Source organism: Aspergillus pseudotamarii, assembly GCF_009193445.1.
Source record: "Aspergillus pseudotamarii strain CBS 117625 unplaced genomic scaffold BDV38scaffold_2, whole genome shotgun sequence".
In the NCBI taxonomy this organism is placed as follows: domain Eukaryota; kingdom Fungi; phylum Ascomycota; class Eurotiomycetes; order Eurotiales; family Aspergillaceae; genus Aspergillus; species Aspergillus pseudotamarii.
This window is the reverse complement of record NW_022475016.1, coordinates 684,431-699,542: the sequence shown is the minus strand read 5'-3', so window position 1 is coordinate 699,542 and position 15,112 is coordinate 684,431. Positions and strand designations below refer to the sequence as shown.

Sequence of the window (15,112 nt, the reverse complement as noted above, 5' to 3'; positions counted from 1 at the left end):
AAATTAGTGGTATAAAGGAATGATTGCAGGCAAAATCTAATGCGGAAACTTTTTTTTTTGGGAAGTGCCATAAGTGCCGTTGCGGTTACCGGAGAAGCTTTCTTATCGATAACGTGTTTTGTTACATTAAGCTTCAACGATGCTTTAAACTCTCCATGTTAATTAAATCTCCCTAAACAAATGTCAGCAAAATGGCATCTGCCAGGAAAACAATTGAGGTCCCCTCAATGCCAACAGGGCAGGCACCGCGGTCCAAGAAACGGTATCATAACCAGAGTTCCTTTCCTTATTAATCGAACTAACACTCGCGACCTTCGCAGGCCCCCACCGCCACCCTATTACCTTCCACTGAATATAACGCTCTATGTGTTCCTCATCTCCAATGCAATTGCGGCTTTCCTTGCGCCCATTCAGGACTGTGACGAAGTCTTCAACTTTTGGGAACCTACACATTATCTTGATCATGGATACGGACTTCAGACGTGGGAGTACTCGCCGGTGTATTCAATCCGGAGCTGGCTCTATGTTACCATTCATGCCATTGTCGGGAAAACGGCCTCCCTTGCTCTGGTTACGAAAAGCTCTCAGTTCTATGCGATCCGCTTTTTTCTGGCCCTCATCTGTGCTGCCTGTCAGACCCGTCTATATGCGGCAATCTGTCGCACACTAAGCCCCAAGATTGGCCTGTTCTTTCTTATGATCATTGCGTTCAGTCCGGGCATGTTTCACGCCTCCGCATCATTCCTCCCCTCCAGCTTTACTATGTACATGTCCATGCTCGGCCTCACAGCCTTCTTGGATTGGCGACGTCAGAAGATTGCGCAAGGAATTATGTGGTTTGGCCTCGGTGCGATTGTCGGCTGGCCTTTTGCCGGTGCTTTGATCGTTCCACTTCTGCTCACAGAGGTTCTGGTCGGCTTTATCTCGGGATCCCTGGGGACGGTCGTCTCTGGTATCTTTAACGGGTCCATCAGATGTCTGGCAATCCTGGTATGCAACTACGGACTGACAGTCTATGATTTCCGTCTTGTGCTAATGAGATGCAGGCTGCGGAAATTGCTGTGGACTACGCTTTCCTCCGAAAGTTTGCTGTTGTGCCTTGGAATATCGTCGCCTACAACATCTTTGGAGGAGAGGGTAAGGGTCCAGACATCTTCGGTACAGAGCCTTGGACATTCTACATAAGGAACTTATTATTGAATTTCAACATCTGGTTCATACTTGCGATGTCTGCGGCACCTTTACTACTTCTCCAGGCCATATTCCGACCCCAAGCGACCAAGAAGGAGATTCCGCTACGAACCTTGGCTGTTATCGCGCCATTTTATCTGTGGTTTGCGATCTTTACCGCTCAGCCTCACAAAGAAGAAAGGTTCATGTATCCGGCGTACCCTTTTCTTGCTCTCAATGCGGCGATCGCAATCCATATAATCCTATCCTACGTTGGGTCTAAAGGCTCTAAAGGGTCCAGTGGAACCTTGTTAGCTCAAGCCAAGCTTACCATCGTGACGGCCATTGTTCTTGCCGCTATCAATGCTGGCTTGCTGCGGACTGTCGGTATGATTACCGCCTATAACGCCCCTCTAAAGGTGTTCGAACCGCTGGAGCGGCTGGACATTCCCCACGCGGGCGACTCGGTATGCTTTGGTAAAGAGTGGTACCGATTTCCGTCTTCGTTCTTCCTCCCTGATGGCATGCGGGCCAAGTTTATCCGCAGCGAATTCCGGGGGTTGCTCCCTGGGGAGTTCCCCGATGCCACGGATTATCCTGCTCTTTTCGACGGTACATCGCAGATCCCCGAAGGCATGAACGACTTGAACCAGGAGGACGCAGGAAAATACGTAAGTGTATAACAAGACGATTCTTCCTTCTTCATCAGCTAATCCCGCACATAGGTGGACATCTCCCAATGCTCATTCCTAGTCGACTCGTACTTCCCAAGCCATGATGCAACCGAGCTTGAACCCGACTATATCCATGACGAGTCACAGTGGGAGGTGATGTCGTGCAAGCACTTCCTCGATGCTTCGCAAACGGGCCTTATAGGCCGACTGATCTGGGTTCCTGATCTGCCGGGGCTTCCGGATCAATTCCAGCGTAAATGGGGGCAATATTGCCTCCTCCGGCGACGTGATGTCAGCGCCGAGACGGATTAAAAGGTCACATGTACTACCAAGCGGACTATCCCACCAATGTAAATAGCCCTCGAATGCTATCTCTAGATATTGCCTTCATTCGTATCCGAGATGCGAGGCCGCAGACGCGACAACGTAGGGCGGCAGTGCGACTTTACCTGAACGAGACAAAAGATCCCCCGGAGCTGCAAAGATAAGCATCTTCTTCCCCGCAAACTTTAGATGTCGATCGCATCCGATTAACAGAAAGGGCAGTTGACTATCTGATCCCTTGCCCCCACAGACATGATAACGCTCTCTGCAGCATGAGGTATCCATCCGTATGCTGTCCTACATCCTACATCTTGGATCATGGCGTTTTAAATCAACCCCCCCTTCCCCTTCATCCCATAACCCTAGTTGTAGCATTCTCCCAACAACAAATCTATATTTATACACCTATAGAAACCATCTCCTCTCATGATACCAACAATAACATAAACAGCATCACTATAGAAGAGAAGATAACATGACATTCACCATCCTCCCAGGTACAATCACCCAACACCACCTCTCCAACGTCACCGCCATTTGCCTCCTGGCAACCCTAACCACCTATCTCCTCCATTCCCTCTGGAGGAAACACCACATCTCAAAATCCCCCGAGAGCGACCTAGAACAAAAGTCCCTGTCCCCCGCGTCAAAGTTCAAACAGCCCACCCGCAAACCGGGAGAATGGACCCCCTCCGACTTCAAACGACCCCCTGCTGCCCCATATCCAGACTGGGATGTGCATACCACCGAGCCGAAGCCCTACCGACCTTTCAGATACGGGCCGTAAGTTCATATCACACTTCTATATCCGCAGACAAAGTAAAGGCGGTAAAATGCTAACAGAGCGAATCCACAGTAAATACTTCATCACCATGGGCCTGCGAAGCATGAAATGGGACGAATGGATCGAGCTCGACAACCACTACCCACGCTATCACGCCGACAAAGCACGTCGGATTAAAGAACGAGGAGCGAAATGTTCCAAAACAGCTCCTGAAGCCATGGACGCTGCCATGGAGTTACTGGAGGAATTGTACGTCACCATCCTCGTCTCTATATACATACCTCTTCCCCATATACCCACTGACTCATCCACACAAACTACATACCAACTAACCCCAAACCCCAACACAGATCAACCTACCTCCCCGAACGCTACCCAACCCTCTTCCGCAAAACCCCAACAGGAATAACCAACCTCCTCACCCAAGAAACCCTAACCACCGTGCCTCCCCTCCCAGAAGACCCCATGCAAACCTGCGGCCGTCTCATCCAAGACGACCTAGCCCTAATGATCGAGCGCCCCGACGGCGAATACTACCTCCTGGCCGGCTCCATCCTCCTCGCCGGCTTCTGGCGCCTAGAAGACAAATACGGGATGCGTTTATCAGAAATCCACACATCAGGTTCCGTGCCCGGCTACAAAGAAAAGCTAGAGAAGGGCATGATGAACTTCTTCCGCCGGCTGAGGCCCGAGGACCCCGTGCTTCGGAATAACTACTTCATCCAAGTGGATGAGAGTCTACCCTGGTCGCATAGTATCGGGTCTGAGGATAGTGAGACGGTGTCGTGGAATACGGCGGAGAAGAACCGGGCGATTGAGCATCACTTTTTCCGCTCGGAGAGGCAAAGTTTGAGGAGACTGCCGAGGTCCGGGGCTGTGGTGTTTACTATTCGGACTTATTTTGAGCCTATTACGGAGGTGGTTAAGGAGCCGTATGTGCCTGGTCGGTTGGCTTCGGCGATTAGGAGTTGGGGCGAGGATGTGGCGCGGTATAAGGGGAGGGAGAAGTATGGGGAGGTTTTGTTGGAGTATTTGGATCGCATGCATGAGGTGCAGGTCGCGCAGGGGTTGGAGGTAGACAAGGAGGAGGAGGTTCGGAGTTATCCGTTTTGATTATATTCTTTGGGTTTGGGTGTTCTTGTGTTTTGTTTTTAGGTTTTTATAATGTTATGAGATATGATGACTTGATCAATGTCTTTCTCCTTTTTCTTTTTTTTTTTGGTAGCTGAGTGGTGTATCTTTATGAGATTGTAACGGGTATGTTCTCTATGGTCGTATCATCTTTTGACTCAGTGACTTGCCCCAAGTCTGTTCACGTCCAACAGGATGTCTAATCTCAGACACATTAGTAGAAGGAATGAAACCTTCTGTATATACCGAATGCTGGAGGCAGATGATCCTCCCAAACGCCAACCAATGCCCTAATCCTATACAAAACCCAGATCTAGAATAATTAGACAGCCAGCGAAGATGATCTTCTTCTTCTACGCTTTGCAAAAGCCCATTCGCGCTCTTGACGCCAGGAACACTCGTCGCGGAACTCACAGATCCGGCACTTCCACGCATCCATGACTTCGACACCCCGCGGGTTACGCTCGCCGCGCCACCATTCCATCTGGTCAGATAGATAAGCCGTCAGAGTCGTGGGGTCGAAGAGGAAAGAGCGGCTACCCAGCACTCGGGACTGTGCTTCGGTTGTTGGGGCTGATGATAGGTATCGGGCGGTAAGAACAGGCGATAACACAGTCGGATAAGACTCGAGTAAGCCCGGTTGAAACTCAGAAGGAATTGAGGGTGCCACTGACACTGGTGTCGAATGCGTGGGTGGGAGGAAGGTGAGCTGAAGTTGGTCTTTCATCAGCTTCCAGAGGCTAGTCAGGTTGTTGTGCGCGAGAAGAATACTGGTCGAGTCCTGGCTGCCAGAGGGTGCAGAGTCTTCACCGTACGATGTGCGTCGTCCAGCCGCATCTTCCGGGGTGAAATCAGACTCTTGCGAGGAGAATGTATCGAAAAATTGGTCGTTGAGACCGCCTACTTCGGCTATGAAGGCGTCCGTGAATGTGCGAGTGGGGTCCAGGCCATAGCGCGAGGCAAGTAGTTCGATGGACACATCATCACTAGTAGCAAGCCGATTAAGCATATGATAGTACATCTGAAGTTGAAGCAGGGTTGGCCGGAACGACGAGCTCTTCACTGTGGGGACAGAGGCACTAGCTCTGGTCTTGACGTCGGTCATATATATTCGAGGCAAATTGAAAGCCTCTGAAGAAGACTGACTGCCGATTCCGGAGTCATCTAAGCTGTCTTCTTGCTCACCATTCCAGGAAAGGTCAGAGAGCCGTTTGCCACCTTGCGACGGCGACAACAAGTAATCCGAAAGCGACATTTGATACTCGGGCAGCACAGCCCTCGATGCCTCCACGTCGGCATAATACGACGCGGCCGTCGCCTCAAGATCCGGGTCTGGACACTCGTAAGAAAGCTGATCAATGACCCCATTCACCAACTCGCCATCCACCAGCCCCCATACCTCCAGCTCTCGAGTGATACCATATTCCCTCAACGTCCGCAGCCCTTGTATGATATTCCATATCCTCAACGCCAGCGCATCTTCTTTGGTCGAAATTTCTACCGAAACTGTCGTATAAATCTCGTCCTCTAGTGTCTTATGTATCGTACTCCCCTGCTTCATCGCCGGAGTTCTCCTCTTCCTCCCAAACTTAGTCAACGTATACCAATACTGCAACTCACACCACGCGGGCGAAATCAAATCCGTGACCGAAAATGCTTTATTGGGTGGTCTCCGAAACCTCTCGATCGGCGACCGATTATCCGCAGCAGTATCCGTAGCACCAGTAGTCCATTCTCTCTCGCGAGCTACATCCCTCTCGCGCTCCTTCATCCGGCCCTCAGTAGAATTCGGATGCTCAACTAAACGCTTCGTCAGACCGTCAGCGCCCCCCCAACAAACATAAAAACACCAAAGTCAGGAAGGAAGAAAGGAAACGGGGTTAATACCAAACGCGGCGCCACCATTGCTCGCCATCTGACCTGCGCTCCCCGCGACGGGATTCTGCCAAGTCCTTGAAACTTGCCATACGGGCTTTTGCCTCCCCAGTACCTTGGGCGTCCGAGGACTCGATGGGGCAACATGACAATTTTCAATGTCGCCCACTGCGCCGTTTATTTCCTTCGCGGCTGGAGTGGTCGTCGATGGTTGGGGCGACGGCGGCGGTGGTGTCGCGTGAAGAGGAGTCGCGTGTTCCTTGACGGCTTGGGCGAGTAGTTCGTTCAAGACTTCCTCTTCATCCGGTGTGAAGTCGGATCCGTAGTCGCTACTATTGTCGGAGATTGTATCTTTCATTAAATTTTGGGAGGACAGTGGGCAGGACATGCCTGCGATCCTGTCGGGAAGTTCATGTCATTGTGATGTGGAAAGTGGCGAGGCCACTGGTGATTTAAGGTATTTATCGGTTATGATATCTCAGCTCCAGACACTGCAAACGCGTTCTTTTAGGAAATACGGTGTCTGGGTACGCATAAGTAGAATAACAAGTATGAAGGACCGCGGTGTGTCTATAAATCACTGTTTCTCATAATCTATCAAGGGCGCTGTAAACACACGCTATCTATAATCCATCCAAACCCACCCAATGCCACCGTATCTATAAATCTATATACAACAAGGAGAAAAACCAAAAGGGTATAAGAAAAAAAAAAAAGGACATCCGACCAAGATAGAACTATGCCTTCAGCGTTGCAGGGGCGCCGATACCAATCTGCGAAGCCGCTGCCTCAGCCAACTCGTTGGCCTCGACTTCTCGCGCTGCCTTCTGGTTCAACCAGCTGAGATACGTCTGCCATCCAACCGCAATAACCCCAGAGAATATATTCCGGAACTGAGGTGGCACGTACATGAAGCTGAAGGCGGTGACTGCAGGCCACAACTTCGCGCTGTTGGTGATACTGACCGGAAGCGCCTTCTTCAGACGCTCCCAGGTCTCCTCGAAAGTCGCGCCCGAAAGCAGTGAGTGGACACTGAAGAAATAGGTGTTGAAGACGGGTGTGAAAACGGCCTGTTGGACGCAGACCTTGGTAAGGATCGAGAGGAACTTGGATGCGAAATTGAAGTGGTGGTGAAGGAACATGAACCTATTGTACCTCCATTAGCAGATTGTCCTATTATGCCTAGGCTAAAGACCGGGGACAACGTGCCAGTTATACGACGGGATACTTGATCCTGCGCCCACTGTCAAGTGCCGCAAAGTCCTCCACGGGTCATATCCTCCTCCGGATGTCGCAGAGTCATTGTCTTCACTCTCTGTCTTTGACGACGACTCAGAATTCCCTCGAGCGGTCTCCTTGGCCGACTTGCTATCCGACGGAAACAATACTTGTGCGCTCAAATCACCGCATAGGTATACGACAATCGAGCTCCAGAATTGCGTCGCATATGGCCTTCTTTCCTGGATCCGCGAGTATGACCGTCCGAGCTTGCCCAGAGGTCCCTCCACAATAACGTCACGCAGCGATCGAGATCTGGCACCGGCGGGGACTGTACGCGGGGTGGCGGAGGAACAGGAGGATTGCGTCGATGAAGGGGGTGCGGCTTTGGATTGAGCGTTCTGGGGGGATACGTTTTTCTCAGGACCGTTCGGTGCTGAGCTGGTAGATCGATTTCCTTGAGGCCGTCTGCGAGAAGGTAGATGGCACCGCGAAGATAGCGTTGGCCGTTTGCCAAGCTGGGTGACAAGTGTATGTCTCATATTTTTAGTTGTGCTGTAGTATAGAAATCTCGCATATGGAAGGCGATCAACCGATGACCGTAACAAGCCTATTGAGAATAATCCCAAATAACCTGTCGAAGCCCAGGAGCCGCACAAGAACAGCAACACGGTCAGCAGAAAATCAGGCACATCATGTTGAGTCAAAATTGAATCAGCGCAGGAGATTTATTCCGCAATCAGCGCTGTCGGCACTGCTTCTCTGCCGAGGGTCGGGGGAAGGCGAAGGCAAGCCTTTCCGATCGGAGACAAAACTCTATTGGTTCTTAAGTCCGAAATTTAAATAAGAACGAAGGCCGAATCATTCACGATGCAATCAATGGTCAAGTATAGGTACTAACTAGTAATGTATTCTCTCTCGCACGTTACATACATACGCCAGATCAGATCCCAACACTCCACGATCTATTATGCAAGCAAACAGGAGAATATGCAATGACACGCCGGGTATATCAACATCAAACAGTCGTCTAAATAATAAAAGTAGAGCCCTGGAAAAGGGGCTCAATGCATGGACACAAAACTTTTTTCTCTTCCATCACACACATCTCACATCAACACATCGAGTGCTATCAACAAACGGGTATAAGGATAAATAGGGTAATAGATACTAAAAATTATCGAGATAGTCGGTATCGGTATATTTAGAATGTCGGGAAAGTGAAGAACTCGAAGGATGGCTGCGCAATAATCCTTCTGTAGGGACTACACGAGTCAAATTCATTTGAAGGACTCGCGAGTGTGAACACGGTCGATATCGTACGGGTTCCCGTCATAGATCGACTGACGCGCAGAACCAGCGGTTCGAACCGATGACTTGGTGCGAATTTGTTGCACCGGCGGCAGCTCGCCAACATGCGAATCACTTTCATCATCGCTACTATCGGAAACTTCGACACCAGGTGCTTCCGTGCGGTCATAGGCCAGTTCTTGTTCCTTGTCTTCAGGCTCACCCTGCTGTTGCTTCATCTGCTGTGCCATTTTGCGCATAAAGGCATCGGATTCAGCTGCGTACTTGCAGCGCAGGCGGATCTTCGGGCCGTAAATATAGAATAGGAACGGGAACGGTACGCATACAAGCGCCAGGAAGGCAGGAATGGTGGAAGCCCAATGAATGCCAAGGTCGCTGTACATATATGTCGTGAAAAGCGGGAAGACAGCACCGAAGACTGATCGCAGAACCGAGTTGGCTGCCAGAACCGACGCAGCAAAGATAGTATATGTGTCAATGAGGTAGGTCAGGATGCTCAAAAACACCAGGACCATGCCAAAACCGAAGGGGGCTCCTGCCGCGACGCAGGCCATCCAGTGGATAGATGGGTAGTTGGTCCACGCAAACCAGAAGAGACCGATGGGAATAGCGAGAGAAGCAACCATGCATGGTGGGAGACGTGCTTCGGGGGGAGCGAACCCGTCGTGTTTTTCATCAGTCTTGACGTACCGCTTGTTGTCGATAATGCTGTAGGCCACAGCAGCCAGCATTCCGATCATAATACCAAGGAATGGAAGACTGCCCACACCCTGGTTCCAACCACGGACCATCTGGAACACAATTGGGTAGGCGGCAAAGAGCATATACAAGGTGCCATACACAATAGCCATGTACAGAGAGAGCAAGAACACAATAGGCTCCCGGAAGAGCAGGATCCAGGGACGCGACAATGCGGTGCCGAACGCTTGCTTGAGACTAACCTTGCCCTGGTCGATGTCCAATTTGCTGAGATAGACCTTACCGGTAATCTTGGACAGTCTCTCGGCACGGCGACGAAGAAGAACTGGTGCATACGTTTCGGGTGTGAGCAGGGAGGCCACGATCCAAACGAAGCCAGAAAAGGCTCCCAAGAAACCCATCACCCATCTCCACCCGGCATTCATCCCCAGGAAACCTCCGATGATAGGGCCGAGAACGGGGCCTATATGAAAGGAAAGTCAGTCCAATGATGTTCCAGAATAAGAAGCAACAAAAGAAAGAGGAACCCACCCAGAAACGGGGCAGCCGCAAAAAGACTCGTCGCAACACCTCTCTCTTTAGCAGAGAACATGTCGGCAATGACACCTCCCGCATTGGTAAGAGGGGAGGAGCCAAACGATCCGGCGAAAAATCGAAGAATGATCAGCGTCTGGATGTTCTGGGAGCCAGCACTTCCACAGTTGAAGGCGGTTAAAGCGAGGTAAGTGATAAAGAAAATGATCTGACGACCGAACATTTCACTCAGAGGAGCCCAGAGCAGAGGTCCTATTCCTGTCAGTTGAAGAAGAGATTCACGAAGGGGCAAAAGGCATACCAATGGCGAAACCAAGAACGAAAAGTGAAACACCCAGAGTAGAAACTTCGGTGCCGACGTGAAACTGTTGTCTGATCTGAGCAACACCACCGGTATAGGCTGATGAAACTAGCGCAACGGCCAGGGTCGAAATGGCAGCAAGCATAGTGATGAACCATTTCGTGCTACTGGCGAACTGCATAGGGTTCCGTGGATCATTGGGGAGCCAGGTGACAGCATATGGATCCTCTTCTGTTCCTGAACCTGGATACGGATGATCGATGACTTCCTGGGTCACGGCGCCCTGATCCATGACCATGCGCCAATATGGGATTTTCCGGCTCATGGGCGACTCGCCGGGAGCCCCCTTCTCGTTCGACATGGCGAAAAAGCTGTGTTTCGTATCACAAAGGGGACGGTGAAACAATGGCGTTCTAAGGATAAGAGACGGCGTCGTGCGGCTTGAGCAGGAAGACGGACAAAGAGCGGCTGCGGCTGAAGTGTCTCGCGTATTAATAGAGCAAACAAGCGCTGTTGTTATCAGATATGATCCCTGTCAACTTGGAAGGATACTGCAATGGCCGAATGCGGCAAGTGTATAGACGGTATTGAAATTCAAGGTGTGGACAACCAAGAATGTCGATCAGGAAAATTAGAAATAAAAACCAAAATTAAATCTATTAGAATGTTAAAGAATGATACCACATAAATCTAGGGCCGGAAAAAGTAGGACTCAAAAGGGACGTTACAGATCTATATATACATCTGGGCCCAAAGAAATTTTTTTTTCTTTGATTTAGTGACAGCGTCACTTTGTAGTAATTTACCTCGGATCTAAGCCGGTCTCAGGTCCTCAGGTACGAAACGAAGCTGGAATTAAAGGGAATGGGGCAAAATGCACCCGAGATCTGGGCATTATTCGTTGTTATGCAACGCATAGACTGGTCGGCCTTGAGCGGAGTGGATCCCAAGACCCATTCGTTAAAGCTCTGGATCCATGGGCTAACCGTATGCCTCGTGGCTTAGGGAAATTATCCTGGAAAGTTTTTTGATTAGTCGAGTTTATTCTTCGGGTGTATGACTCTTTCAGAGTGCGCCTCCGTAGGGCAATTTTTCTTTTTTTTTGATTACAGATCCATGTACCATGTATGAGTTGTGAATGATCATAAATTTGTTCATAATACATCGTTAGTGACGTCTTATCTATCCAATCCACTCCGTATATTTGCTATCATATCAGGATCTTCGAGTGAGGGGAAATTGCATCACCGTGTCGAAATAGCTTGATAAGAGCAGGTGACCGAATGACTCGTCGAAAATTCGGCCCGATTATTTCATCAGCCGCATCCAGGACTTCAACCCGTAGGTCACCATAAAAATTGCCCGCTTCGGGTTAGACACCTTTCGTATCCAATTTCAGCCACAGTTCATGGACTGACCTTGTTGCGAGTAGGGCCACAATCACATAGCATGATTACCTCGTATTTATAACGGAAAGGGGCACATTGTATCCTAATAATATTTGATGGGCATTATTCACCAGAGCAATATTCCTGAAGCCCCTCCAAGTTTCTACGTTCTCGATACTACGACCCGTGAGGCTAAGCATCGGCTACTGTTCTTGCCATGACCCCTTGGCAAGTCGACGGGTCTTTGATATCCGGCTCAAGGACGACCCTACACATCATAACACTTCGGATCGATCCCCAATGCATGAAAAGGGTTTAATCGACAGATCCTCCGGGGAGCAGCGTCATCTAAGTTCACTATCATAGAGAGACCATCCTCACGGCACATTAGCCTTAAGAATTCAGAGTCTGTTGGGGACTCGGCGTGTCCGTCTTGGACCCACTAGTGTTAGCCCACAACCCTAAAATGGTTTAGCTACGGTGCCATTTAATTATTCTGGGCCTTTCGAGCCACGCTAGAATCCGACGGTTAGAATCCGGTCAACTACTTATGCTGGAAATTCTGCATAATATTGGATGGAGAACGATGGGTCGTTGCTTATACTTTATGCTGACCCAAGAACAACCTAGAGTCTTGGATGGAGATCGTCTATCTGTCCCTGTTGTGTATGGCATGACAGGTCGATCAGCGCAACAAGCTGTCTTAACTCAGTCTATATTCGCTGCTTTCGAACTGCAACAAGTTTATATTCGTGTTCCCACTTCTTGCCGCCTTGCCACCAAGGCAACAATCCATAACCCAACCTAATAGCGGCGGCGCTGCAATGATTCATTATTAGCTGCCTTTGCAGTGTCATTGGCAGCTAGTGGTTACTCGGTAGTTGCCTACAGTTTACCTAGTAAAAAGAGGAAGCGTGTGGTTGCTGCATCTAGATCTCATATCGCAAGGTTATATATCCACAAACTTAGAACCCCCCGTCAAGATCCTATACTTGACCTATCATAGAATTTTAGCGATACATAATATATTCATATTATTGTATCATTTTTTAATACTCATTTATACACTCGCTTTTTTCCCCTCCATATTCATAAATCACACAGCCCTGGTGAAGTTAACCCCTACAGCATCGCCAACCACCAGACCCTCAAACCACATCTACATACATACGAGTCACAACCAATCCACTCATTGCACACTCTAACAAAACCCTTAGAACCAAAATTTAGACAACCGAAGGAGCAGTTGAATGTTCCACCAATCCAACAATGACCCAGTTGACAATCAAACCCCAACCAGGTCCCTTCAGTAGACAACCAACAAGCAAGATAAGAAACCAAAAAAAAAACCTCGGCAAATTCCCAACTCACAACAGAGGTGCCCCCTCTAATCAAAGAAATCCACTCCATCTTACAAATCCATATCGTAATTGATAACTGACCAATCTAACTAGAATCCCACTAGTTACCCTTCCGCCGATAGACTGTTTCATATCTCGTTTCGCTGTCCGACCGAGGCACGGGACTTGCCCGTAAGAACTTTGTGAACTAGCACTTTAAGGGGTTCCGGGTTCGGAATGCCGGTCGCTGTGGAGGATGTCGACAGAATATGTATTATGTACAAGAATGTTCATTAAAATTAGGAAATGTCAGAGCATGCTGGAGATAATGTGATATCACTATATAACGAGTGAGCTCTTGAATTATTATATCTTATTTTTTTTAACGTATTAGTTGTCGGTTTTGAATGACTTGTTACGCAAGTGCGGTTGCTCCATAGGCGATCAATTTATTACTTATACCCCTCCATATCTGTTAGATACAGGGGTTAAAAAGGTATCGATATATAAGATATGGTTACTTATATTCTATATATATATTCTTAAGAGATATTCTAGAAAGCTAACAGCTATCTATAAACTCTTCTTATTCTACTCTAAGATCGCGGTATTCTGAAAAAATCTAAATTATAAACCTATTTCCAGCGATTACTTAACTCTTCAAAGAATATATAATTGCAAATAATTCTCTCAAAGACAAGGCTAGCCCAGGGCTAAGAAGTGAAAAAAACTGCACAGATATTTCAAATATCTGGTAGACTTAGTAGAAGTAGAACTTTTCTTGGCGGTATACCGAACGGTCTGTGAACAGTACACGCTCAACAGATCGCGACTGCGAGCGCGTTGCTGAAGGCGCGCCCCCGCGACAATAACCATACTTCCTACTAAAGGAACAGCGCAAAGTCACGACGGTAATGAATTGGATTATTCGTCATAGAATCTGCATTTCGAATCTATGCCATCCGGTGGCGATTCATGGAGAATACCACTTGGTCAAGTAAAATTTCTTAATGTACATGCTCGGATGCATCCCATGAGATCCAATCCACTCAGCCGCGTCGTCGGCAGCCTACTATTTATTGCGCAGCAAAACGAAAACTAATCCCAGTGCCGAAACCCATTGATATTCGCAAATGAAAAAAACAGAACCCATCATGTATCGCCAGTCGTGAAAAAGAAATAAAACCCCTAATCGCCTACCCAGAGACAACCAGAAAAACCGGACTCATTAGAGAGAAATCTAAGAGCGCTCACCACGGAGACGGCGGGCGAGCTGGATGTCCTTGGACTGGATGGTGACACGCTTGGCGTGGATGGCGCAAAGGTTGGTGTCCTCGAAGAGGGAGACGAGGTAGGCCTCAACGGACTCCTGAAGAGCACCGATGGCGGAGGACTGGAAGCGAAGGTCGGACTTGAAATCCTGAGCGATTTCACGGACCAGACGCTGGAAGGGGAGCTTCCGGATCAGGAGCTCGGTAGACTTCTGGTAGCGACGGATTTCACGGAGAGCGACGGTACCTTTTCATGACTGTTAGTGATGATACGATATAGTGGTTTGCCACAGGAGATAACTTACCAGGCTTGTAACGGTGAGGCTTCTTGACACCTCCGGTAGAGGGAGCAGCCTTACGGGCGGCCTTGGAGGCGAGCTGCTTACGAGGGGCCTTGCCACCAGTGGACTTACCTGGATAGGTGTTAGGGATGATGATTCAAGACGCGATGTATCACTCATGAGTGACGCGACCCTGACGCGGGTTGACGGCACCACAAGAGAAAGGACAGTGAGGTTAAGACTTACGGGCAGTCTGCTTAGTTCTGGCCATCTTTATGGATAAGGTTTGATGGATTTAGTCGACTTTGAGATGAAAATAGATAAAAGTCGATGGTTGTCGATGATAATGTGTTGGCGGATGAGGAGATGAAAGAAGGATGGAGGAGGCGGGTGGGGGGAGGTATTTGTAGTAAGCGAAGGGCGGGTGGTGATCTGATGGCGTTGGCAGCAATTTGGGTGGCCTTAGCGTCCTTTCCCTTTGATCAAAAAAGCGCTCGGAAAGCAGCACACCATAAGCCGTGATTTCGGGGGTCACTTTTGGCTGCAGAATCAAAGGGTTACCTTGCGGGCGGTCAGAGAATCCGCGCCCAAGGCAGGAATGAAGGGTGGTCAGTGCGTTAAGCGAGTGACGGACCAATAGAATCGTAGGATCACAGATCTAGCATGTCCCCCTGCCACGTCTTGATCCCAACCACCGGTAAGGTATGTGAGGCAATTCAGTAGATCAGAATGATAGTTTGTATGCTCAGGAATGTCTCTGATCTTTTCTGATCCCTGATCTCGGTCGTTGGGAGGCATTCCGTGAGGATCA

At 49.1% G+C, this 15,112-nt stretch overlaps 6 protein-coding genes across 6 annotated transcripts; 2 read left to right on the top strand and 4 right to left on the bottom strand.

Annotated features, from left to right (window-relative positions):
- Positions 1 to 20: 20 nt before the first annotated feature.
- Positions 21 to 2,225, top strand: BDV38DRAFT_233506 (dolichyl-P-Man:Man(6)GlcNAc(2)-PP-dolichol alpha-1,2-mannosyltransferase). Its single transcript, XM_032053129.1, has 4 exons — positions 21 to 262; positions 321 to 990; positions 1,047 to 1,841; positions 1,896 to 2,225. Exons 1-4 carry the CDS (start codon positions 192 to 194, stop codon positions 2,154 to 2,156), a joined length of 1,797 nt encoding a protein of 598 aa, XP_031919409.1. The 5' UTR covers positions 21 to 191; the 3' UTR covers positions 2,157 to 2,225.
- Positions 2,226 to 2,548: 323 nt separating this feature from the next.
- On the top strand, positions 2,549 to 4,235 carry BDV38DRAFT_66242 (heme-dependent oxidative N-demethylase family protein). Its single transcript, XM_032063718.1, has 3 exons — positions 2,549 to 2,951; positions 3,025 to 3,201; positions 3,303 to 4,235. The coding sequence occupies exons 1-3, from the start codon at positions 2,644 to 2,646 to the stop codon at positions 4,063 to 4,065; spliced, it is 1,248 nt and encodes a 415-aa protein (XP_031919408.1). The 5' UTR covers positions 2,549 to 2,643; the 3' UTR covers positions 4,066 to 4,235.
- On the bottom strand, positions 4,236 to 6,520 carry BDV38DRAFT_66217 (exonuclease V). The gene is made up of 2 exons (XM_032063717.1): positions 5,971 to 6,520; positions 4,236 to 5,883 (listed from the first exon to the last, which is right to left on the bottom strand). Exons 1-2 carry the CDS (start codon positions 6,344 to 6,346, stop codon positions 4,406 to 4,408), a joined length of 1,854 nt encoding a protein of 617 aa, XP_031919407.1. The 5' UTR covers positions 6,347 to 6,520; the 3' UTR covers positions 4,236 to 4,405.
- A 175-nt stretch (positions 6,521 to 6,695) lies between these two features.
- Positions 6,696 to 7,718, bottom strand: BDV38DRAFT_277370 (Mpv17/PMP22 family protein; the record flags this gene model as incomplete). The annotated part of the gene is made up of 2 exons (XM_032058471.1): positions 6,696 to 7,104; positions 7,177 to 7,718. The coding sequence occupies 2 exons, from the start codon at positions 7,716 to 7,718 to the stop codon at positions 6,696 to 6,698; spliced, it is 951 nt and encodes a 316-aa protein (XP_031919406.1).
- A 677-nt stretch (positions 7,719 to 8,395) lies between these two features.
- On the bottom strand, positions 8,396 to 10,766 carry BDV38DRAFT_66199 (MFS transporter). The gene is made up of 3 exons (XM_032063716.1): positions 10,022 to 10,766; positions 9,718 to 9,972; positions 8,396 to 9,649 (listed from the first exon to the last, which is right to left on the bottom strand). The coding sequence occupies exons 1-3, from the start codon at positions 10,380 to 10,382 to the stop codon at positions 8,457 to 8,459; spliced, it is 1,809 nt and encodes a 602-aa protein (XP_031919405.1). The 5' UTR covers positions 10,383 to 10,766; the 3' UTR covers positions 8,396 to 8,456.
- Positions 10,767 to 13,283: 2,517 nt separating this feature from the next.
- hhtA (histone H3) lies at positions 13,284 to 15,109 on the bottom strand. The gene is made up of 3 exons (XM_032053128.1): positions 14,548 to 15,109; positions 14,326 to 14,433; positions 13,284 to 14,267 (listed from the first exon to the last, which is right to left on the bottom strand). Exons 1-3 carry the CDS (start codon positions 14,570 to 14,572, stop codon positions 13,990 to 13,992), a joined length of 411 nt encoding a protein of 136 aa, XP_031919404.1. The 5' UTR covers positions 14,573 to 15,109; the 3' UTR covers positions 13,284 to 13,989.
- Between the last annotated feature and the right edge of the window lie 3 nt (positions 15,110 to 15,112).

Bases quoted from the DNA above. Each gene is read 5' to 3' on its own strand.
- hhtA (XM_032053128.1), bottom strand. From the start codon at position 14,572: ATGGCCAGAACTAAGCAGACTGCCC. The intron at 14,434-14,547 runs GTAAGTCTTAAC...ACACCTATCCAG, and splicing joins CAGAACTAAGCAGACTGCCC to GTAAGTCCACTGGTGGCAAG. The intron at 14,268-14,325 runs GTAAGTTATCTC...AGTCATGAAAAG, and splicing joins GCCTCACCGTTACAAGCCTG to GTACCGTCGCTCTCCGTGAA.
- BDV38DRAFT_66199 (XM_032063716.1), bottom strand. From the start codon at position 10,382: ATGTCGAACGAGAAGGGGGCTCCCGGCGAGTCGCCCATGAGCCGGAAA. The intron at 9,973-10,021 runs GTATGCCTTTTG...TGACAGGAATAG, and splicing joins CGTTCTTGGTTTCGCCATTG to GACCTCTGCTCTGGGCTCCT. The intron at 9,650-9,717 runs GTGGGTTCCTCT...CCTTTCATATAG, and splicing joins TGCGGCTGCCCCGTTTCTGG to GCCCCGTTCTCGGCCCTATC.
- BDV38DRAFT_233506 (XM_032053129.1), top strand. From the start codon at position 192: ATGGCATCTGCCAGGAAAACAATTGAGGTCCCCTCAATGCCAACAGGG. The intron at 263-320 runs GTATCATAACCA...CGACCTTCGCAG, and splicing joins GCACCGCGGTCCAAGAAACG to GCCCCCACCGCCACCCTATT. The intron at 1,842-1,895 runs GTAAGTGTATAA...TCCCGCACATAG, and splicing joins AGGAGGACGCAGGAAAATAC to GTGGACATCTCCCAATGCTC.
- BDV38DRAFT_66242 (XM_032063718.1), top strand. From the start codon at position 2,644: ATGACATTCACCATCCTCCCAGGTACAATCACCCAACACCACCTCTCC. The intron at 2,952-3,024 runs GTAAGTTCATAT...GCGAATCCACAG, and splicing joins CGACCTTTCAGATACGGGCC to TAAATACTTCATCACCATGG. The intron at 3,202-3,302 runs GTACGTCACCAT...ACCCCAACACAG, and splicing joins ATGGAGTTACTGGAGGAATT to ATCAACCTACCTCCCCGAAC.
- BDV38DRAFT_66217 (XM_032063717.1), bottom strand. From the start codon at position 6,346: ATGTCCTGCCCACTGTCCTCCCAAAATTTAATGAAAGATACAATCTCC. The intron at 5,884-5,970 runs GTATTAACCCCG...CGAAGCGTTTAG, and splicing joins CAATGGTGGCGCCGCGTTTG to TTGAGCATCCGAATTCTACT.